The sequence below is a fragment of the Melozone crissalis genome, unplaced genomic scaffold, assembly GCF_028551555.1.
Source record: "Melozone crissalis strain CALT ecotype California unplaced genomic scaffold, PUWL_Pcris_2 ptg000026l_1, whole genome shotgun sequence".
Classification (NCBI taxonomy): domain Eukaryota; kingdom Metazoa; phylum Chordata; class Aves; order Passeriformes; family Passerellidae; genus Melozone; species Melozone crissalis.
In genome coordinates this window covers 6978370-7002948 of record NW_026535804.1, presented here as the reverse complement: position 1 = coordinate 7002948, position 24579 = coordinate 6978370, and the positions used below count along the sequence as shown (strand labels likewise).

Sequence of the window (24579 nt, the reverse complement as noted above, 5' to 3'; positions counted from 1 at the left end):
GAGCCATCAGTGCTTTACTTGAAACCCCAATGACTGTGGCTGCTGAGCTTTGCTCTGTACCAGGGGGTTCTTGGGGCTGCTCCTTTCAGCATCTCTGGGGGTACCTGCTTGGGGTGCACACCTGTAACCCCACAGAAATGCAGCACTGGCACCATCAGACAGCTGCCAGAGGGGTTCTGCCTGCCAGGGATGGCACCAGGCTGGATTTGGGCCATGATTTGTCATTGGGACTCTGTTTGGGTGACACACAGCTCAAAGGGCACACACCCATCAGCTTCTTATGGTTTGAGATGCAGTGCAGCTAAAATCCTTCAAAATACTTATTCCTTTACTATTTTTTTTCACTAACTTATTTACTAGTTTTAATAAATAAGGTTAGAGCTTGGCTTTTGATAGCCTGTACATCTAGGATGTCTCATTCTGCTCTGTGGAGAGCAACAATTGTCCCTCTTTATCACGTAATGTATAACTACTTCAGCTGCCTTATCAGAATATTCCTAAGTACAATTGAATTGCTGTTCATCACAATGTAGGACACAAATTTTATTTCTCTTGTAAGCTTTTTATTTTATTTATGATGTTGCCTTCCTTGACAACTTCTACAGTTTCTTCTTAAGGCTGTGAAAGAAGAAGAAACTTCCACAGTTTCTTCTTATTTATTTATAACTAAATAAAATGGCTGTGTTTATAAATGTATAAATTCTTCATTATTGTTCATTTTCCCTCTCTCTGCTAGGCTGCAGCTCCAGCAGTAGTAAGGCAATATCTTCAGCGGAAGGAGTTAAATTTACCACCCCAGAAAAGAGCAGGCCAGATCTGAAAGCTATTCCTGTAACACTAATTTTGATCTCAGCCCTGTTTCCTGTCTAAAGACTTTTCTCTTTCAGTGGGGATCATGAAATGCTACAACTTTTGAAATGTAACATTTCCACTTTTGAAATTTACAACTTTTGTTCAGAGCGTGCTGAGAAAATATCCTTCAGCTCCAGAGGTTCCCTCTGTCAGGAGCCCAGCCTGAGGAACAGCAACCACAAGTTACAGCATAGTTTCAGTTCTCTATATTATTATAATAATATAATGCACTGAAGTGTGCTACCATTGTGTAGCAGAGCGGGATTAATTAGGCACTAGATTCAATACATTTAAGCGTGCAAGACAACTCCTAGAGGGAGGCCAAACCCTAGATAACCTCTCAGATTTCCCTCAAATAAAACAGGTATTATTTTTCTTCACATGGTGAGATCCTGCAGCTGTGCAAAATTCACCAAAAAAATTCCTTCTGTAATCCTACCAACTTCTTCCCCTTAATGCAGTGAGTGACAGGAACGGGGAATGAGCAGCCCAGAGCTGCTGCAGCAGGAGCAGCCCTGCTCTGCTGACCCCTCTGAAGGGCCAGTGAGGGTGGGGAAGGCAGGCACTGCTTTTGGGGGGCTGCAGGTGTGCACAGGCAGTGCCATCCTGCACATCCAAGGCTGCTGGGAAGCTTTGTTCCAATTCAGCAGCAGGCACAGAATTATTTAGAGTTGTGAGAAGAATGTTTGGGCGGGTGAAGACATGGCAATGCTCTGGGCTCCCTTTTAACCCTCTGATGGTGCCTTAACCCCATCTGCACCCAGCAGCAGCCCCAGGAAGGCCTCTTGAACCTCCCCCATGCACTGGTGCAGCTCTCAGGGCTTGTGTTTTCCTGGGGTGGCTTCTGTGTGTGTGAGCTCCCGAGGCCGCCGAGCAGCAGGACCTGTCCAGAGTGGACACTGAGGGTGGGCAGAGGGGCCAGACCCTGCTGGCAGCCAGTGCCTGCCCTGCTCCCCTGTGGCTGCAGCAGCCTGGTCTCCAGTGTGTCCTGTGCTGCTCCGGATGGGGCTGGAGCAGCTGGAGCACACAGGGGAAGGTGGCACAGATGGCACCAGAGCCTGGGCACTGACAGGGCTGCTCCCACCTCCTGACACAGGAGTCCAGCCCTTCTGTGCAGGTGATGCAGGAAATGCTGATTTCTCCAGAGGGGATTGGTGTGGGTTTATGCCTGGCAGGAGCTGCCCAGAGCTCGCCAGTGTGTCATAGACATCTTTTATGAAAAATCCTTTCCTTAGGAGTTTTCTTCTTGAGAAGCTGAGAAGCCTCAAGAAAAAATGTAAACATTGATTATCTGCTGCTGTGGAATGCAACAGGTGCATCTGTGATTGGTCTAATGTGGCTGTTTCTAATTAATGGCCAGTCACAGTCAGCTGGCTCAGACTCTGTCTGACACACAAGCTTTTGTTATCATTCCTTCTTATTCTATTCTCAGCTAGCCTTCTGATGAAATCCTTTCTTCTATTCTTTTAGTATAATTTTAATGTAATATATATGATAAAATAATAAATCAGCCTTCTGAAACATGGAGTCAGATCCTCATCTCTTCCCTCATCCTCAGACCCCTGTGAACACAGTCACACCAGTGGAAATCTCCTGGGATGGGGTGAGCAGGGGCTCCTCCCTGCCTGGTGGGGGCTGCGTGTGTTTGGTGTCACTGGATCATTTTTAGTCTCCAGGAGAGGAGCATTGACCAACCTCCTGTGCCAGGTGAGCAGCTCAGGGGCAGAAACTGATGGACATGGCTGCAGTTTCTTCTTCTCTGCATGGAGTCAAGCACCACACGCTTCCTCAGGAGCTGCTGTGTGTGCTGTCACCATCCTGCTGCCCCAGGAGCCACCAGAAGTGCCAGCACAGGCTGTCCAGGGCCATGGCAGGTTTCTCATAAGCTCCAAGGATTGTTTGTGCTGTTGTGTTCCAGCATGGACAGGTGAGAAGCCTTGGGGCAGGAACTTCTTAGTCCTGCAGACAAGAACAAGCTCATCCTTATTTCAAAAAGACAGAACGCTGATTTTTACAGCCAGCTGAGGAAGAGAAACTCCTGAGGTCAGACTCTCCAGTGCTTTTTCCGATGTCCAGGCTGAAGGAGCTGGGTTCTTCTTCTCCCTGGTGATCAGAGAGCTGTGAGCACCTGCTCAGCTGAGCTCTGCAGTCCTGGATGGAGGCAGGATGATGGAGCAGCTCTGCCCGTGGATGTGCTCAAACAGGCTGGATGGCAATCCCCACGAGGAACCAAACTGAGATGTAGTTTTTGTGTCTTGCCAAGCTGTTCTTCTCTTGCTGTTCTTCTCTTGCTAAGTCAGAGAGCAGGAGCCTGAGGGTGTTGTTATCAATCTGGAGCTTGAATTCAGCATCTGTTCTGCATCCTCCTGCTTTTCTCCCGGGCATGAGGCCAAGGTTTGGTGTCCAGGAGGTGGGACCTGCTGCAAATGCAGGGCTGTGCTCAGCCTCCCCATTCCCTCCTCCACAAACAAGGCTGCTGCAGCAGAGCAGGAAGGTGCAAATATGATTTTTACAGCCCAGAAAGCAGCTCTTGGGTTTGAATTAAATTTTCCCATCAGTTTGGTTTTTTTTTCCCCACTTTGCATCTGCCTGAGCGCAGCCCAAGTGTTCAAGTGTTCAGGCAGCTGGGTGCAGCACCACAGGTGGCACAGAGAGGTTCCCCAGGACTTCACTGGAAGTCTCAGAAGGGAAGTAGGACAAACAGGGAGGTGCCCTGAGCAGGACGAGCTCCTGACAGAAGGGACCCTGTAGGAGCTTGGTGCTCTGGGTAACATCCAAAGAGTGTTTCCATGGCTGCTGGATTAGCTGTTCCAGAGGCTGTGCTGCAATACTGGCTTTTTCATGCTCTTCACAGGGCTGCAGCTTGTGATCTGGAAATTTGTGATCATTTATTTTTATGTTAAGTGTAGATTAAAAAATTGAATTCTACCTTTTTCAGAAAAGCATATTACTTAAAAACCCCATGGACTTAAAAATCCCATATAAAGTAGTGGAATATAATTGGCAGACTCAACAGAACTTTCTTGTTTTCTCTAGGTTTAATCTTTTTTTTGCAGTCCCAGGCTTCAAAATACCTCAGCTGTAAATACTACTGTAATTCACACGCAAAAGCTTGCAGAGGTTCGTGTGGAGAGGGTTTAGAGGCTAGGAATGATTTCTTTATGGCTCTTTGAGGTGATGGTGTCCAGGTAGTGCAGGGTGGCCAGAAAGCACCTTTGCTATGCTGGTATTAGTAAAGGTTTCATTGTGAATTAAACCTTTAATAATACCAGAAATAAGAATAATCAGAAATAACCAGAAAAAATAATCAGAAAATAATCAGAAATAATCAGAAAAACTGTACCATCCCCACCCCAATTCTTAACTTTCAGCTCTAAGTGTTGATCTTTCTTAAGCAACATTTTCTTATTAGATCATGAGATTATTTCTGTTAGGTTTTATTTTCTTTTTAATACATGATGTCATACTTTAAATAATGTTTCTATTTTCATATCAAATGTGTCCATTCCAAGCCATGTCCCAGTGGAATGTCAGCATGGTGTAATCTTTGGGAACAGCTGCTGAGGATGCATATGTGTACCTTATACTCCAGTCACAGGCTCACTCCTTTGCTTCAGAAAGGCTGAATAATACCTACATCATTTCTTATAAAGAGTTATTTGGTACTTTTTAAAGAAATTCAACCTTTACTGTGGCTTTGATACCACCTCCATCCTGAACCTTCCCATCTGCAGGTTAAATTCATTTTCCTCTCTCCTGTGAGAGATGGGAAAATAAACCACCCATTTCTTTTTGGCATGTCCAAGACACTCCCCTTTCATTCTTTATTCCCGCCCTCTATTAAACTACTTTTTTCTCTTTCTGTTCAGGTCATTTTTTCCTAGATCTCCAGTTTTTACTCTCTTTTGGACTAGATTCTCAGAGAAAATTAGCAAATGCTCTGAGATTATGAGCCAGTTCTTCAAATGTCTATCAATCTCAGGGTTCTCCAAGTTATTCTTTCCCTATTGCAGGCTGAAATCTTTGTAGCTGGTATTAACTTGATGATGGAGGGCTTTATTAATAAATGACATTTTGTTGAGTATCCTGAACATGGTCATTCATGGGTAGCTCTCCTCTGCTGAGCTTCCACTGGTTCTTTTACTTCGCCTTCCTCTTAATACACATTTATAAACTATTTCCTGTTGCTGCTAATGTTTCTCTGCTGATTTTATCTACTTCTGCGCCTACACTTCTCTGCTTGTCATAGGAATAACTGGCAGCTTTTTTTAATTTAAAAGCAGTCTAAAAGGTTCCTTCTCTTACATGCACAAAGGCTTCCCATTCCCAGTGACTTCTGATGTTTCTGTATTACAATTATTCAAATTCACTGATGCAGTAACAGGTAATTATATGCTGTAATGGACATAGAGGAAGACAGATATCGAAATCCCCAATTCCATAAACAAGATTAACTTGCTAGGTGTAGAGCAATCAAAACAATAGATTTTCTTTATCTGCTTTGAGAGTGTGGTTTGATGAATCTGGACTATGCAGCAGTGTCTGGATGATGTTGGAAATCCTCTTGGCAGGATAGCCCAGGGATTGAGGTGCCAGGCAGTTTTAAAATGGCCATTTTATTCAGCATCTTTATCTAGTGAGATAGGAGACTGGGAAAAGAGAGGGGGTGGAGGGACCCAGTGACATTCATTGTGCTCTTCTGAGGATGCTCAGTTACTGCACAGAGCAAATTAAAATCCATCAATAACTGTTCCCAGTGATTTCCCCCTGCTGGCTTTTTTCAGGGCTTTTTGCTCCTATTTGCACTTTTTCCAAGCTGAATATTGAATTGATATTTCCTGGGTGTTTCTGCCTGCTCCATTTTTTTTTCTGCATGCACCTGACCCCTGTGCAGTTGATCCTGTCCCAGCAGCAGGTTTCCTGCTCAGCTGTCACTGCTGCCACTCCCAGCCTTTCCTTGAGGTCTGCCTTTGCCATCCCTCATCTCTGCAGTCCTCCCCACCACTGGCAGTGTGCTGCCTTCAGTGTTATTCTATGTTTATATGGACCAGGACTGAAGGAATTCCACTGCACAAATGTGGTGACCTGGATATTCTTCTTCTCAGATGAATGGAGTTTCATTAAAAAGAGCCAAACCAGGAAAAGGAGATCTGAGCTCCCTTCAGTGTGTAGAGGGCCAGGAGCAGCAGCTGTGAGGACAAGAAACAGGTTTTTTACCTCAGAGGTAGGCCACTAATTAGAAGGTAAATGTGAACAAACCCTTTAATTTCAGCCAGAGATAAGAGGCATTCAGTTCATTGCCTGGTCTGCTGAAATGGCTGCTCACATTAAAGCCCTGGGAAGGTTGCATGTGGGAGAAACACACAGAGGTGTCCTCTGCTTGTGTCCTCCTCCAAATCAGAAAGGCCAGAGGGAGCAGAGCCACTGTGCAGGGGTGCTGGAGAGGGGACAGCAGCTGCAGAGAGCTGCTGGTGCTGCTGGGTTGATGAGAACCAGCTCAGTTCTTTCCAGAGCACAGGGAAGAGGGGAGCAGAGCACTGGAGACCCTCTGCTGCTCTGCCCACCTGGGGCTGCTTTACCTGGATGTCACACACAGGCTGGCCTTGATCTCAGCCAACAAACAGCTCTGATGTGGCTGCCCACACCTTGCTGTGGGACAGGACTGGGGCAGGCAGGCAGAGATAGCTGTGGTCCTGCCTGAGCAGCCCCCGAGTGGCTGAGCCTGGTGGAGAAGATTTTTGTTTTTCTGAGGGACATTTCAGTGTCCTGTCAGGGTACAGAGGCAGCCTCACACTGGCATCCTCAGAGAGGGGCCCTGGAGATGCTGCAGGTGCAGGGATTGGTGTCAGTGGGGCTGTCCCTGCCTGCTGGGCCCAGCTGGAGCCTGTGTCCCAGCTGAGAGGGGCACCAAGCATTCTGCAGTGCCCCCAGAGCCCCTTGGCCTTCCTGTGCCACCCTGTCCTGCCAGCAGGCATGGGCACATCCCCTGCTCTCAGAGCTGCCTGTTAGTCTGCCTGGCTGCTTGTCTGTCTGTCTGTCTGTCTGTCTGGCCGCAGCAGCAGGCAGGGTGAACCACGGCTCCTGCAGCCTCCTTCAGGCGTGCCAAGGGCTCAGAATGACCTCCCTCCCGTGCTTTATTTTGTTGTTTGTTTGTTTGCTAGTTTATTAACATTTGTAGCAGCAGCAGAAATGAAAAAACAGAGGTGGTGTGTCTGTGTGAGTGCATTGTGCTGCGGGGTTACAGGCACAACAGCCACATTCCCCACGCCTGAGAGAGATTACGAGGGAGGGCGCAGGAATGTGCATCTGGCAGCACTTTGTGTCTTGGCCATTTCGCTGCTTTCTCTGCATCTGAGGTTCCCAAAGTTTTGGTCATGGAGGGCCATTTAATCCAGGGAACAGATTTCCTCTGCAGGGAAACACCATTCAAGAGGAATTGAGGCTGTTTGTAAGTAAAAGGTTGCTGCTTGAAAAAGTAGTAAAGCAGGGAACTGCCCAACCACAGCAACAGGAGGAAGCAAATTTCATTATAAAGTAGAGGAAAGTGTAACTATAATATGCCAAAAGATTGCTCATGGCCTGGGGCCAGGAACAGAATCTGAGCTAACTATTGCAATTTTGTTTTAATTTCATGGGGTTTTAGATAGTAATTATAATAAAATTATCAGAAATGTGGATCATTAAACATAGGGTTCTCAGGCACGTTGTCCAACATTCTTGCTAAAAGAGAGAAGATTAGTTAAAGGCTTTTTAAAAGTGGTTAAATAAATTAATGCCCTATCCCTGGAAGTGTCCAAGGCCAGGTTGGGCAGGGCTTGGACAGTCTGGTCTGGTGGAAGGTGTCCCTGCCCATAGCAGCGAGTTGGAGTGGGATGAGCTTTGATGTCCCTTCCAACCTGAAACATTCTGTGATTCTGTGATAAATACAGACAACTGACTGGGATTACTCTTTGGGCACTCTCAAAATGTCCTTTTATTAACTTCCCATGGGAAGAATACATGACAAGATCTCCAGAAACTTATCTATGATGCTTTTACTTGCTTTTCTAACTTATAGGTACATTACTTGCTCCAGAGTGTTTCTGTAAATACATTTTTGGCAGATGACTGCAGCAAGGTTTGAGGTTGCTGTGCCTTAGCACTGCTCTGCATACTTGTGTGTGCATGTGGGAGGGAGTCTCTATTTTAAGGGAGAATCCCTTCCTTCCTGAAAGGACACTAATTATTAGTTGTTATCAAGTGATTTTATTGTGTCTGGGAAGCTGCAGAACCCAGCAGTAGAGTGTGGCTTGTTAAAACCCTAGTGATGTGTGAGAAATGAAGCACATGAAGGGGTGCCCTGGCACAGGTGGGAGAGAGGATGCTGGAACTGCATTGTTTGGGACTGCATCCAGCTGCTGGGCTTGCAGAGGATGCAGCAGGAGGATTGCAGCACAGGTAGAGAGAGCACTCAGCCAGGCTGAGCTGCCTGCAGTGCACAGGCTGGAGGCCCCACATTAAAACATTTGGCTTTATTCCCAGATGTTCCGTTCCTCCAAGCCCAGCTGCACTCACAGGCACAAGAATTCCAGAAGGCAGCCATGCTGCCCAGCTCTTTGTTTGCCCTCAAGCCTGCTGAGGGTGACTTTCCTACCCCCCTTTTTCATGCCACAGCCCAGGGAGGGGGGTCAGACAGCCAATTTCAGTCTGTGGGGAGTTTATTTTTTAACTGCTTCCCGTCACCGTTCTGGGGCAGAGCACCTGGAGCAGGCAGCATGCCCTCAGCTCCCTGGCTGCCTGCCTTGCCTCTGACCATGTCGCTGGTGTGCCACGCTCTGCAGTCACCCAGGGAGGGATTTGTCCCCACGGCAGGCCATTCCAAACTGGAGACAAGCAGTAATGCTGCAGCTGGCTTGGTCTGGGCTTGTGACTCTCTATGCTTCTGGGGGTGACTCTGACAGTACAAGGTCTGCTCAACAATGGCCCTGTTGTCCCTGGATGGCAGAACAACACAGCCCTTCAGAGTACTTGGCCCTGGTGCTCTGCCTCATACCAGATGCTGGTGGCAGAGACAGAGTGGCACATCCCTCCTGAGAAGGGTGAGCCTTGTAAAAAACTTCTCTGCTCCAGGTTTCCCACAGCAGAGTCTCAGGCATCTAATTTTGGGAAGAAAATAACTAAATAATTAAATGGTACAGTGCTAGAAACAGCCCTGAACAAAGGAATCCCTGGGTTTTTACACCCTTACAATCCACATGTCATTGCAGTGGTTGAGTACAGGGTCTCCTGCTGTTCTCTGGCTCTTGCAGAGTCCCTGGGTGACCAAACACGCCCTGCTCAGCCCTGCAGGGCCCTGAGCCCTTGGTCAGGGGAAGGGTCAGTGTCCTCAGTGTCCATTCCCAGCCACTTGCCAGGAGCTTTGGCCATTCCCCCCTCCTGGCACAGCCTGCAGGTCCCAGCTCAGCTCCCCTGGAGCACTGGGGGTTCCACAGAAGGGAGGAGGGCTCCTGCTGCTCCTGCGCTGCCCTGGCACAGCACACATCCAGCCCAGGGCTCTTGAAGGGCTGGCATGTGCCTCACCCCCACTCTTTCACCTTCTTCTGCCCATTCCTACCCTGCCAAGCCATGGTGTGAGAACTCCTGCTTGGGGAAGCCTTAGTGTCCAGGAGAGGCAGCTCTGACAGCCTGTGGCAGAGCTCTGGGTCTCCATCTCACTGAGGGGATGGGGCTGTGACTCAAGTACTTCATGTCAAACTCTGCACATCAGAGTGGGCTGAGTTTGCACAGCAGCATGCAGGGCTTTTGCATAGAAACATGAAACTGTGCTCATGGCAGCTCTGGATCTCTTGAGAAATCAGCTTTGTCCCAGCTGGCCACATCCTGTTCTTTTGAGACATTGTGGCAGAGAGACAGCATGGCTTCATTTTCTGATGGCAGAAAAGCAGCAGAGCAGGGCACTCGGTGTGCTGGCTGTGTCCTGGCAGATGAACCATGCCTGGACCTCCAGAGCTCATACCCACTCTGCTGGTTGGCAAAGGAGATTCCAAATGTTAACTCTCTGAACAGCAAGAAACATTGGTGCTGAAAGGAAAACAGAGGACTGGGAGAGTGCTAACTTCTGTGTTTCTTTTGGGGAAGAAGGAAAAATACTACAGCTAATTCAGAAAAACTCCTGGACTCCTGCAGGGGAGCTGGCTGCTGGGAGGGTTTGCTCCACGTTTCAGGGGGCAGCTGGTCACAGATATGCTTGGGAATGGGTAAGAGGTATCAGCCCAGGCCTTCTGGCATTCTTTCACTGGACTTTTCACTTCTGGGTGGTTCATGTGCTGACTCCCCACAGGGGTGTCCAAGGCCACTGTTGATGCCATTGTTGATGTTCTCTTCAGTACCTGTTTCTTAGACAGGACAGACTGCAGTCACCATCCAGGGCATGGACGAACAAATGTCATCACCAGCTGCCTATTTAACTGGTCCCTTGAATTCTCCTACCCTTCACTGGTTTCATCCCTTCCCCATCTTTGTTTCTTCCTCTAACCACTCACCCCTCATCATCCCTTGTCTTGTATAACACCTCTTTCCCTGCATCCCTCTATCCCTCAGTGGTCTGGAGAACCTTTCCTGTGGCTCTCTGTGGTGATTTTCACCCCAGAGCAAGGCCCTGATGGCTCTCACCACAGGGGTGACTGTACAGAGTGCTGTGTTTGTGAGATTAGATTATCTCAGCACCCATCACTGTCCCTCTGTGTTCTCTTCCTGTTCTCTCTGCTCTGTTGTGTGTGGAGCTGGGCCCTTCACAGAATCACAGATCCCCAAAGGATGGAAAAGTCCTCTGAGATCATCAAGTCCCCCATTAACCCAGCACTGAACCATGTCCCTAAACCCCACACCTGCTCACTGTCTGGGCACTTCCAGGGACAGTGATTCTACAGCTTGCCTTGGCAGCCTCTCCTAATGCCTCACAACCCTTCTGGTGAAGAAATTTTTCCTGATATTGCAGCAGTCTGTCTACAGGACCCCTCACTGGCTTTCCAGGGCCGTGCTTTAGAAGCTGCATCCTCATGGTTGCCTGATGTGACCACCCACAGCTTTTTTCCTGTCCAGTGTCAGTCTGGCCATCACCTGGCCGTGCATGGCTCAGCTGGATACAGAGAGGGGCTGCTCAAAGGGAATTGGACAGATTTGTTCATTAATGATTTGTCTGTTAGCATAGAAGGGTAAAACAACTGTGTGTTTTCCTGGGGGTGATTCCTGAGCTCCCTGTGGTCACTGTGTTCTAGGTGGGCTTTCTCAGAGCAGACACTGTTCCCATGTGGCTGTCCATCTTCTTTGGCACCTGGTGAGAGCGTGGTGCTTCATCTCCCCCTTCTTGGTTGCTCTTTCAGTGCCAGATCTCTGCACCCTTGTCAGGAAGTGCTGAATGCTGTCACCCCCTGAGAGCAGCCAGAGAAAGGAGCACAGGAGAGGGAGCAGAGCTCAGGCACAGCAAGAGGCAGAGGAGGCTGACAGCCGGGCTGTCCTTTGCAGGCTGCTCTCACCCTCCTGCTCCCTTACCACTCCCCAAATCCCTGCTATCAAAGGCTTTTTATTGTCTCTTTGCTAACCACCCTCTTCAAATCAGGGCCCCACTCCCACTGCTCTTTCTCCACACTGAATCTCAATCCTGCCATTATTTTTATGCTTCCTACTCCTTACACCTGCCTAGCTTGCCTCCTCAGCCAAGCCCAGTGATTGCTGTAGCCAGGCACTCCCTGAGTGCTGCTGTGCCAGGGAGTGAGCATCGTCTGTGGCAGGATCTGGGCCAGACGTGTGCCAGGAGCCCCACGTCACCCACCAGGGCCAGGCTCAGCTGCAGCTCCCTGCTGGGACCTTCCCAGTCTGGCACATGGCTCTGTGCACCAGGCACATGTTGGGAAGGGACGGAGACGGCTGAGCTGCACTGCAGTTACTCAGATTTTTTTCCCTTCTGGTTTGACAGCCCCTATTTTGAAGGGGTCAGGATGGGATTCACAGGTCAGAGGATTTCTCTTCCCACTCATTTTGGTCTCTCACACAGCAGTGAGGCAGAAAACATCACCCACTCCATCTCCTTGGGTCATGCACCTTCAGAAACAGCTTGTTTCTCCCTCATTTATGGTACTGATGGAGAAAAATATCCTACTCCCAGAAGGCTCCTTCTCTGCTAACACAGTGCTTTTCATGTGCCTTACATTACAGCAAAGTGCTGGGCATATGCCTGTGCCACAGCCAGGGACCTGGGTGGGTAACAAGGGAGGCTTTTGGCAGCTGTGGGTCTGGCTGGGGACCAGGCAGAGCTGGCTGGGAAGCATGCACACTGTGTTCCAGAGCCAAACCAGACAGAGGAGTGCAGAGATGTGGGAGAGCTGGCCACCCTTCCCTCCTGGTCACAGCCACCAACAGCTGCTGGGAAGGTGGCAGAGGTGGCACCAAGGAGACAGAGATGGCATCCAAGGAGATGGCTGTCGCAGGCATCCTTTTGTGAAAATCCTTTCTTAAGATTTTTTTCCCCTTCTGAGAAGCTGAAGCCTCAGGAACAAAATGTAAACAATGGTTATCTGCTGCAGTGGAATGCATCAGGTAGATTTTTGATTGGCCCATCTTAGTTGTTTATAATTAACAGCCAATCAAGGCCGAGCTATCTCGGACACAGTCCGAGAGAGTTGCCTTTTGTTATCATTCTTTTCTAGTCTATTCTTAGCTAGCCTTCTGAGGAAACCTTTCCTTCTATTTCTTTTTAGTATAGTTATAATGTAATATATATATGGTAAAATAATAAATCAAGCCTTCTGAAACACGGAGTCAGCATTCTCGTCTCTTCCCTCATCCAAGAACCCCTGTGAACGTGGTCACAGACAGCAGCTGCAGGGAGATGGAGGAGTTATTTAGGAAGAAGAAGAAGCGAAGCACAGTGCCATGGCACACAGAGGAACCTTATTAGCACAAGGAGGTTTTTAAAACTGGGAGAAATGAGAGCTGCCCAGCTAAAGTGGAATGTGGGGATGTGCTGGGCATGGTTCAGCACACAGCTTCAACCTCAGCACTCTGAGATGCTCCAGCTCAGCACAGGAGGGGGACTGGCCTCTGGTGGCACGGGAGGCTGGTGCCCAGAGCAGAGGGATGGCGCAGCAGGGCTTCAGGGCACCTCTCCGTTCTCGGCCTGTTGTCTCTGCCCGGTCAGGCGTAGAATGGGCTTGGGACAGCCCGCGCTCCAAAGGACGAATGCACTCTTCAGATTTTTCGGTCTTCAATATTGTTTATTATTTCTTATCTACAAAGTCGTCTCCCAGCCTGACAGAGGTCTGCCCAGCAAGACAGCCATGGGCACACTGACCTCCCACTGGGCGGTCATCTATTTTTACACTAAAAACTACGTATAAGATATTTACTTTTACCTTCCAATACCTTTTACCCTTATTAACAAGTGCGCATTTAATGTGAACCAATCCCAAAGTGCCACCATCACCACCAAAGGTGGATGACAAGAAGAAGAGAGAAGGACAAGGCACGCCCTAATTCCTCCATCTTGTCTCCTAAAAACCCCCCTGTACCAAAACCCCAAAACCTGTATTTTCACCCTGTGAACAATCAATTCCTTCAGCACTTATCCCCAAGTGATCCTCTCATGCTCACACAGGTGGCACATCCCGTGCAGGGTCAGAATCCAACCACCAAGCACTTCTGGCAACGTTCCAGGGTTTCCGAGCCCCCCAAGGGTTATCTCGGCAACTCTGGACATCAGGAGTGATGTGCTGAGTTCCCACAGGCTGGGGCACGGGCAGGGCCACCCAGGGAGGGTGACTTGTCCCCAGCAGAACGTGCCATCCTATTCAGCCCGAGGGGAGCTGTGCTGGTTGCCATGGCAACCAGGACAGATCATATGACCCGTTCCACTTTCTATATATAAGTCTGTTTCACACAGTGTATGTGACTCCATGGAAACCAAATGTTGAGCAAGAAAGATTGCATAAAAATGAACAAAATACAGAATGACTCAAAGTACGAGGCACAGAGAGGCTGTGGGTAGGGCTGAGGGGTTTGGGGGTGCCCCAGGCCTTGTCCTGAGCCAGAGCACAGGCTGGGACAGGCATCAGCTGGAGCCAAACACAGACCCCTCTTCTTTAACTGCACCATACAGCACCCTTCTGTAGCTAAAGGGGCTCCAGGACAGCTGGAGAGGGACTTTGGAGTGACAGAGAGCAGGTTTTGATGAGCTTTTAGGAAGAAATTCCTCACTCTGAGGGTGAGCAAGCCCTGGCACAGGTTGCCCAGAGGAGCTGTGGCTGCCACATCCCTGGCAGTGTCCAGGGCTGGGTTGAACAGGGATTGGAGCAGCCTGGGACAGTGGAAAGTGTTCCTGCCCATAGCAGGGGTGGAATGAGATGAGCTTTGAGGTCCTTTCCAGCCCAAACCATTCTGTGATTCTGTGATTCTGCCTTTTCTGGACCAGGACTGACACACACCTTTTCAAAGCTCAGTGATCACTCAAACTGCAGTTAGACAGAAAGATAAGCTCAGTGTTATCAGTGCAGAACAAGCTGTTCCCCACAGCACAGAGGCTGCTCTGGGGCAGATTCATCCATTCATGCTGTGTCCTTGCATTGCTCCTTGCAGGGAGTTTCCTCTCCATGGTTTGCCCATTTTTCTGTCACCAGTGATCCTCCAGCACTGCTTGTTTGGGCACTGTGGCCTTTCCTTGTGCTGCTGGGTCTGCAGGTGTTACTGTGGCATCAGCAGGTGGCTGTGCTGATGCTGCCCCACAGCCAGAGGCTCCGCTCCATTTGCACGCTCTGCTGAAATAGGATCACAAAATCACAGAAGAATTTAAATTGGAAGGGGCTTTTGTAGGCCTCTAGTCCAGCCCCTTGTTCGGAGTTAGATCAGGTTGCTCTAGGCCTGAACTTGTGGTTTTGGGATTGTTTTGCTTTCCTTTCCCTGGGGCTGTGTGTTGGGAATTGCCCCTGGTGTGAGCTGTGCTGGAGCGCTGTGCAAGCCCATACATCTTCAGGGAGCTCAGCCTTGTCAACACACAGATGTTTCCTCCCTAGGATCCCTCTTTGAAGGAGAATGGGGATTTCCTGCAGTTTGAAAATGGGAAGTCATTTTCCTCTATTGAGCAAGGCAGAACTTGCCTCAGGGTCAAGTCATCATGGATTGAACTGATGTGTGTAACTCCCTGTTACCCCACTTTGCTGCATAAAACTCTCTTTGGCTTTTTTCCACCCCTGGAACAGAATCACAGTGCCAAGGGCTTTTCCAAAGAAACAGAATGAGTTGTGCTGCTGCTAACTTGATCAAGAACTCCAGGAAAGAAAAGAAAAAGACAACAGTCAGAAAGTCAGAAAGTCAGAAGAGGTGGAGTGGGAGAGGCACTCAGCACCTCCCTGCTGCCCTGTTCTGAGCTGGCCCAGCCAGACAGAAATGTCAGAGCTCTGCCAGGCAGCCCCTGGCTGCTGCTCCTCTCCATGTGAAGCATCAAGGATGTCTGATCCAGTTGTCCTTCTCTTCAGACATGCTTCTAGACCATCAGTATAGCAGCACACAGATGGAACAGTATTTATGTCCTGGTCAGGGTTGTGGCCCTCTGGGGTGGCTCTCTGCCCACACAGGTTGTTCTCTCATTGCCATCCCTGGCCCAGTGCCTGTGGATGCAGAGGATGAAGCACAGGGAATGGTCAGGTTTATGTGCTCTGATCCAAACAGCAAATCCTTCTGTCTCTTGTCAGTGCTGCTGTGCTGGATTAGGGGAGTTAAACCCACAGATCTGTTGTTATTCCATGTGCTTGCCTCTGCTATCTCTCTCTCTCTCTGTGTCATCTCTCTTTGGTGCTGAAGAGCACCAGTGCCCATTTGTTGCTCATTTCTGTTTGCTCTCTGCTGTGCATTTATCAGGAGAGTTCCATCCCTGTGTTTCTGCAGGCAACAGACAAAAACCATCCCTTGTCACACAGAGCAGACCTGTTGGGTGGCTGGCTCTTGTATATTCCCCTGCTACACACAATTCTGATCCTAGGAAATCTCGTGGGAGAGAAGTGCTTGTGCTGTTGGATTTTGATGTTCTGTGAGACACTGTGATCCCTTTTCCAGCCCCCCAGCACAGATGGAGGAGGATTTCACTGGGGTCACACGTTCGCTGCTCACATTGTTCAGGTTTCCTGTTTCCTCGAGCTGTGTTGCAGACATCCTTTCTGGGTCCAGATCTGCCTGTCCACCACCATGGTGACACCAGCTGGTGACACTTCCAGCAGTGACAGTGAGGGGAGTGGCGTGAACGTTTCTGAGCTCAAAGGCTCTGTGGGAGTTGGAAGGTTTAGAAAGCAGAAGGGACTGCAAGCCCACCCAGCCTGAGCTGGGGCAGGGGTGTCAGGCTCCTGCCTTCTTCTCTTTATTGGAATACAGCAGAACTTCTAGAAAGAGGCACTTAATCTTGATGGAGGAACCACAAGAAGTGTACAGCTCCCTGGTAAGCCTTGATACTCATCCTCATGATTGGCAGATTCTTTTCAAGCTGAGCTTTTCTTCATTTTCCAGTCCCTGCCTGCTGCTCTCTCTTTGCTGGTTTGCAATGCTCTCTGCTGACACCTCTCCTCTCCATGCAGACATCCTCTGTTGTGATTTACTGTTCTCAGAAATTATCCTGGCAATAATTCCCCTAAAACAGGAACAAGAAATCAAAGTAACAGCCCAGTATTGCTGATCTGTCTAAGGAAGAGGTGCATCTGCACATGGGTACCTCTAAGCACTTTCCTTGGCCCATCTGGCTGGGAGCAGGGGTGCCCTGCTGGGAGCTGGGTTTGGAGAGCTCTGGAGCCTGTCTGTGGCTGCTGTGCCAGATGTGGAGCTGTGCCAGATGTGGAGCTGGCCTCTTGGAACAGTCTGCCAGTCACCTGTGCAGTCCCATGGCCCTGTCCTTGCTGTCATCCCATGCCACAGTAGCCAAAGCTTCTCCCACAGAGGTGTGCAAACAGGGTCCTGGTTTGGCTGTGCTGGTGAAAGAAGGGGCTGCAGATGGCCTGGCTGGAGCAGGGCTGTGTCTGCTGAGAAAAACAGAGCAAGAAAATCTCTCCTTTTCCTCAGATCTCCTGTTCTGGCAGAAAAGGGACAATGTGCTACCCATGATGGCCTCTGTGGCACTCTCATTGCTGAAAGGATGGCTTGCTGAATGTGCCTAAACTGTGTACTAATACATTATAATTATAATGCCCAGGCACATGTGCATCTGTCCCAGATCTCATCATCCCACTCTATCTGTGCCAGAGCATCCTGGGCTCCTGCATGAAGAGAATAGAGCTTGTAGTGATATGGCCAGGGGGAATGGCTTCAAACTGAGAGAGGGTAGGTGCAGATTAAGACATTAAGAAGAAATTCTGTACTGTGGAGGTGGTGAGGCCCTGGCTCAGGCTGCCCAGAGAAGTTGTGGCTGCCCCTGGATCCCTGGAAGTGTCCCAGACCAGGCTGGAGCTTGGGATAGTAGAAGGTGTCCCTGCCCATGGCAGGGGCGATGAATGAGACCATCTTTAAGGTCCTTTCCAATCCAAACCAGCTGGTGATTCTGTGATTCTATGAGGAAACCTGTATGAAGTCACGTTTTGTTTCTTCTTCTGTTCCTCCCCTATGGCATTTTCAGTTCCTCTTTCCCTCTAAAGCTGCTGTAGGAGTTGGAGTCCAAGTGTTGTTGGGAGGGGATTGCACTGGGACCAGTTAGGGACTCTAACACAGGAGTGGTCCCAGTATTGAGTGGATTTTCCTCTGCAGCCTCCATGGGGGGATGAGTCCTGCCTGACAGTGAGCTGAGTCACATTCCTGTCTCAAACAAAGGAAAGAGATCCACACATACTCCATGCTGTCCTGGTTTCAGCTGAGGTACAGTTAGTTTTCTTCCCAGCAGCTGGCACAGTGCTGAGTTTGGATTCAGTGTGAGAATAACGTTGATAACACCCTGATGTTTTAGCTGGTGCTCAACCCTAAATGGAGGAGTCAGTGTCCTTGCTGTGCCAGCAGGAGCTGCAGAAGGAGCCAGGAGGGAGCAAGGCCAGGACTGTCCAAAAGGATATTCCACACCACAGAGCTGGGGGAGCAGGCTAGGAGGGCTGAATGCTGCTCAGGGGAGGGCTGGGTATGGCTGTGTAATTGTTCTGTGCATCACTTGTCTTTCTTGGGTTTTATTCCTCTCTCTTTTTGTTTCCTCCTGTTTCTTTGTTATTATCATCATTATCGTTATTATTATCATTATCTTTTACTTTATTTCAGTGATTAAACTGTTCTCCTCTCACGAATTTCACTTTTTTTTCTGGTGCTCCTCCCTATCCCAGGGGTGGGAGGCAGGGAGTGGGTGGCTGTGTAGTGCTGAGTTGCTGGCTGGAGCTAAACCACAATACATGCACATGAAAGCAAACTGTTTCCTCATTGTTTGCAAGAGCTTCAGCATTTGGCAGTGCTGAGATTCCCTCTTGTTTGTCATTGATAGAGACTGCTGTTCTCACTGCACTTCTTGATTGGCAAAATCAGAAGCAAAGGCAGAAATATTATTAACCAAAAAAAAAGAATTAGCAACTGCAAAACGTAATGCATGTGTGCTTTTTGAAATGATGCACATTTTGGCAGGGACTACAGCTGAAACACTGGGTTAACTTTGCTTTTTATACTGTTTCCATCCAACATTTGCTGGTATTTACTGTATACCAGCCTCATCTGTCTCTTAGTTTAAGAATACAGCCATGGCACTCACCTGTGAAAGAGCTCTGCTTTTCCTGCAGTGCAGCAGAGACACATGGAGCACTCTGAAAATGTGACTGAAAGGATCTTGGGGCAATTCAGAGCTTCCCTTGAGCAAACTGCTAATATCTGTCCTGGCAGGGCTCTGGTGCTGACTGTGCAAAGTGGAGGAACACCATGGGCCCCTGAAGTGATCTGAGCTTAATGGTGACCTGCTTGGCACATGGAATCACTGTAGGGTCAAATTAAGGAGAAAGAGCAGTGGAAATGGAGGGACTTCAGTTCCAGAAGGGAAAAAAGGTGTTGGGTACAGAAACAGCGAGAGTGCAGCAAAAATGTGTGAAATCTGGATCTTCTGAAACACAACCCAGGGCTGGATTACCCCAGACTCCTCTTTGTGAGGTTCTCATGCACAGCAGAGATAGTCTGGAGTATCTTTGTTGTTTTCAAGGCCAGATATCCATGAAGGGAATATGAGGGAACCAACCTGCTGCCGAATCCTTCCGGAGCTGGTGCACTCCCCCACTGCAGAGTTTACTTTTCTTCAGCGTGCTTTTGCAAACAGTAACAGGGGACCAATAATGCCATGGTGGAGGAGCTGTCCCAGCATTTGTTCCAGTACTCTGTGCCATCCAGTGGAGTTTACTGGGACAGAGTTTGGTTTTGTGGTTCAGGTGATGGTGCCTCTGTAAAATTAATGATGACAGCACCTCCAGTGCTTTGACCCACTGGTGTGTCCATAGGAAGGTAAAGGAGGGCCAGATGCCTGCCTCTCTTTCTCAGACATTTGATCATTTCATGTTTTGCATTTTTCTGCTCAACCAGAGTAATTTTCTTGGACAGCTCCATGTGTTCTTGGGACATTAAATACAGAAGGGTTCATTTCTGTGCCAAAGGGCGATTTCTCCAGGGCAGTGTTGTTTCCTGTTCTGGATGAAGCTAGCACAGATGAAGAGAGAAATGGACTGAAATTCTTTGGGTATATTGGAATCTGTAAAATGCCAAACCAAATCATTTCCTTCCAGCTGTGTGTCTGGTTAGACTTTTATGTTATCTAGATATTGACTTAATACGTTGTTTTTTTTTTTCTTTTCTCAGCAGAAACCCCGAAAGGCAACTCCTCAGCCAGGAGAAGACACCTTGAATGGGCACCTTCCCCCAGGCTGGCAGAGCTACATGTCTCCCCAGGGTCGCAGGTACTACGTGAACACCTTCACAAATGGTAAGTGGGGGTGGCTATCTATTGGATTTGGGTTCCCCCCAGATGAAGGAAGGAATGATGAATCTGACTCCATGTTCTCAGAAGGATAATTTATTATTTTATTATACATATTATATTAAAGAATGCTATACTAAACTATACTAAAGAATACAGAAAGGATACTTAGAGAAGGCTAAAAAGATAATAACGAAAAGTTGTGATTCTCTCCAGATTCTTGACACAGCTTAGCCTTGATTGGCCAATGAGTGAAAACAACTGACCCCAGAAAATCAATGAAACAATCACCTGTTGGTAAACAATCTCCAAACACATTCCACATGTGAGCACAACACCGGAGAAGCAAATGAGATAAGAATTGTTTTCCTTTTTCTCTGAGGCTTCTCAGCTTCCCAGGAGAAAAATCCTGGGCAAAAGGATTTTTCAGAAATGTGACTGGCACAGCTTTCCAGTACATGTTTCTCCATACTAGCCCAGATCTGTTTCAGGAAGTCATCTTGATAGTTGATTTTGGTAACAAAAGTAGCTGCAGAGCAATATGATCCTGACACCATACCTGAAAGAAAATACAAGAAGATTATGATCCTCTGTCATCTTAATTGTGATCATCAGAAGATATCTGAAACATTGACAAAAGACAGAGGGTGTAGAGTAGAAGTGCCCCTGTCATAAATATTTTAGGATCTGAAACACTGTTAAAGATACAATTTTTGCCACATTCCCTATTTCCTTTGCCTGGAGATATTTATGTCTATATGTACACATCCATGTAAAATAGTTTGATAGAACATCAGATACCACTAAAGCACCATTGGGCAAAACAGAAATGATGAAGGTCACACTCAGCTTGTCCATGGAGACAAGGAAAGAAAAAACACATGTAATGGGGCAACACAGACAAAGCTTTCAGTCTGTATTTGTGTGTTCTATTCCCTGTCATGTTGAGAAGCAGACTGAACTCATGATCTTATCACCTGCTCAAGACCTGTCAAACTTGTACCACCTCCAGTTCACCCGAGACTCTGTGTCGACCTGCTCCTCTCATCATGAGCTCACAGCAGCATTGCAAAACAGGGTCTTGTGACCAGCAAATCCACATTTCTGTAGCAAAGAGAATGCCAGAGTGACAGGAAGGAGAGGACAGCGGGAGCTGACCTTGTTCACAGGGAAGTTGCAGCCATCAGGAGTGACCTCTGGCATTCCTTTATCTCACAGAGGAGAGCAATGGGCACTTCACGGTCTGTTCAGGGGCTGATGTGTTTCATTGCAGAAGCTTTTGGCCCAGGACTTTGCCAAGTCATTATTTACTGGAGCTTGATGCACTCACATCTTACAGGATGCTCCCTCCAGAAAGTTCATTTCCATTTAACCCTGCCTCCATTTCCAGTCTCAGTTTGCTCTGGCTGGTGGGCAGCATCCCCTGCACAGCCGGGGAGATCAGCAGGAGTAAGACACCCATCCCCACTGCAGTTCAAATGCAGGGCAGGAGATGATTATACTCAGTTCTGAGCCATCACTGGGATGGACCCAGACTCACTGGATTGAGGCCAGGTAAAACCAGTAAGAGGCAGAATCAGTTTCTCTTGTGATAAGAGCTCTTATCACAGAGACCCTGCCTCAGAAAGGTCAGGACTGGGACTAAATTTCTCCATAATGTCAGTCAGTTTTGTATTTTCCTCAGAAAAGTTACAAGTAATATAACAAAGGCCAATTGCCATATCCTGGCTGGGAGCTCAGGCCAGCAATCAGGAGATTTCTGATTCCTCTAGGAAGGGAGGATAACTTTGGCACAGGCTGACCAGGGAGGCGGGGGAATCTCCGTCCTTGGAAAATCTCAGAAACTGGCTGGCCAGAGCTGTGGCTGATCTGCTGTTAGCAGTGATCCTGCTCAGAGAAGCTGGGCTGAGCACTTCCAGAGGTCACTTCCATCCAGTCTTTCTCAGCATAACGCCCAACCCACCTGTAGTTGTGCCCTCAACCATTGCAGTGTTGTGTGGTTCTCAGAATAACAGCGTGTGAGAGAGGGTGGAAGTGGGGTTTGTTTCTGTGTTCTGAGCCTTGCTGCAGGGATCACTTATTCAAGTTCTGTTCAGATGAGAATCTCTTCACCAAACTAATCCTAAACCCACTTCCATCATTGAAAGGCTCTGGTGAGAGGAGGTGTGGGTCTTCTCATGGGGTGGGACTGTGGCTAAACATTTACCCAGCATCCAGGCAGGGTCTGTGGGAAGGGGACCTGTGTGAAGGAAGGCATTTCATTGATGGGAAAACAGGTCTCAAAAGCAACAAAGGCAGTTTGAAAGCTCACTAAAGGGAAAAACAAAGCAGAGGCCATAGTTAAATTACAGTGAGCTGCTGCAAAACTGTTTGCCAGCTCATCCTCAGAGCATGGTCATCAATGATCCCTTGTCCAGGGGGAGTTTGTGCTGAAGGGAATCCTGCAGTGATCTGCCCGAGAATCCATTCCAGGCAGCATTTCCAGTGATGAATGGCATGTTGACATTGAGAGCACTTATTCAAAAAATAGCTTTTAACTGGAGCTGGGAGGGAACACGGTGTTCTCTCCTGCACAGAACAGGCTCAGAATTCACAATCACCCTGGAATAGGAGGATGCTGTTCAGTAAAGATGCATTTAGGATCAGAGATTTCACCAGAAATAATTAAGTGGCAAAGACAGGCAATGGAACAGTTTACAGATGAAGACATTGGGGCTCTGGAGGATCTGAAGTTGAGTGAGAGCCAGCAGTGTTGTGCTAGTACAAACCAGCCAGCATTTTCCATTGTATAAATAGGAGTGTTGTCTGTGAGGCATGAAGTAAGCCTCCAACTTTACAAGGAAATTATAATGCCTCAGCTGGAATATTTTATCTTGTTTGGACTCTACACTTCAGGAAATATGTGAGTCAGCTGGATAAAGCCCAGAAGAGAGTAGCAAAAGTGATGGAAGATGTGGAAAACATAGCCTGTGGGTAAATGCTGAGAGATTGGGGATGTCTGCCCTTAGAAAGGAAGGATGTAGGCAGGGTTGTGGAAGCAGGCTTAAAGTGCATCAATTGCCATTCAGGAGAATGCTGTTTGCAATGCCTGTCACCGCCAGAACATTTCAATTTCAACTTCAGTTTTCATCTCTAGAACACATTTCAATTGCAACCAGGACAGCTAACCCTTCCAAGCTCTGTTGGGAGTGAAGTGTGGGAGTGCAGAGTTGCCTGGGAGTCTGTATCACCGGAGCAGGTTATGCAAAACCATGAAAATTCATGGTTGGCCTTCTCTGGGGTAGAGCAGGGGCAGTATGACTTCCTGAAAGCCCTGCCAGGCCTGCTGGTTTCAGTCTGTAAGGCCTAAACTACATGAAAATATTTATCAATATAGAAACGGACAAATGCCTTCAATGGAAGTTGTTCTTTATTTGTTGTCTTTGTATTTCCCCAGCATCATATTTACCAGGCTCTTGTCACTCATCTGCTGGTTTGCTGGTTGTCTGAGTCAACGAATCTTAATATGAGTTCAGAGGAGCTTTTCATTTGTGCTTCTCATTTGCAGCTGTGCTGGATCTTCCTGCTGTGTTTTGGGGCAGGTCCTGCCCCTCCATGGACTGTCCTGCCCTGAGCTCTCCAGGGAAAGGCAGGGTCAGGCAGGAATGTCCCCAGGCAGCAGCAGAGGGTGGGCTCCACACCACAGCATCTGCTGGGATGGGAGCAGGGGGGGACACAGCCTTTGAGGAAGGTCATCTGTGTACAAGATTTGGTGTGGTGGAGCTCTGTGCTGCTCCCCAGGTGAGCCCTGTGTGTAATTCTGTGCCCTCCTCCCAAAGACAAGAGGTGTTGGGTCACCTGTCTGTTCAACAACTTGTCTTTCTGACCTTGCCTGGTGCAGCATCTTCTCTGCCTCAGTGCACAAGTCTTTTTTTGGCTTAAATTGTTTTATTGCTCTTAGTGCTTGAACTATTCAGAAGTGGTAACACAAGTATCCACTCACATTCCTGAGGATGGGAAGTGGGATTTTAGGGTCAAGTAAAGTCTTCATTCTTCTGAGCCTTCAAAATACAGCAGATGCCTCCCTTCTTGTGAGGCACTACTATTATTGTCACCATTGTTTGCAGTGGTTAATGTCCTTCCACACTGGGATTATCTGCCTTTGTTGTACATCTTGACCCTGAGATTTGCTCAGTTGGTCAGAGCAAGGTGCTAAGAATGGCAGGGTTGTGGCTTTGATCCCCATATGGGCCATTCACCTTAGAGTCTGACTCCATCATCCTTCTGGGTCCCTTCCAACTCAGACTATTTTGTGATTTTGTGATCTTATCTGACTGTAACAGTATTTGCACCATGTGTTGTTGTGTGGTCTAATTTTCATTGTCTTTACAGAAAAAAAAAACCACAAAGAATTGGTTCTTAACTAGAAATAAATAGAATATATATGAGACAGTGTTCTTCTGTGGAAGAAAAATGTTAGGAAAACCAGTAATGAAGGAATTGGGGTGACCCTGGAACAAACAGATGTGCAGAGGTGACAAACAGCACATTCCTGTCTGTCTCCACTTGATATCCCACCAGATAAACACTCCACATTTATCATCCTTTAAAGCAGGTTCAATCCTGAAACCATTGTAAGAACCTCTGGGCTGGATATGATCTGCACAGTGAAACCCAAGGCAATTTCAGTGCACCCAAGGTTTTCTGAGCATGGCCTTGCCACAGGAGGGATGGGTGTACCCCAGTGACAAATACAGCTGGGTAATTCCTTGTGCAACATCCAGAGCCATCCCTGCCATGGCAAAGCACAAGACAGAGTGCCC

General features: G+C 48.1%; 2 protein-coding genes across 3 annotated transcripts in view; both read left to right on the top strand.

The window, feature by feature from the left end:
• The window catches only part of BLOC1S3 (biogenesis of lysosomal organelles complex 1 subunit 3), a 145401-nt gene that overhangs the window by 24144 nt on the left and 96678 nt on the right, over positions 1–24579 (top strand). The gene's annotated exons all lie outside the window — the stretch shown is intronic.
• Positions 1–24579, top strand: part of GAS7 (growth arrest specific 7) — a 73844-nt gene that overhangs the window by 12854 nt on the left and 36411 nt on the right. The window contains exon 2 of one of the 2 annotated variants that reach the window (XM_054278690.1): positions 19663–19783. In XM_054278690.1, the coding sequence (XP_054134665.1) occupies positions 19663–19783 (121 nt within the window). Of the gene's footprint in view, positions 1–19659; positions 19784–24579 lie in introns of both variants that reach the window. The other variant, XM_054278689.1, reaches the window with a different exon arrangement.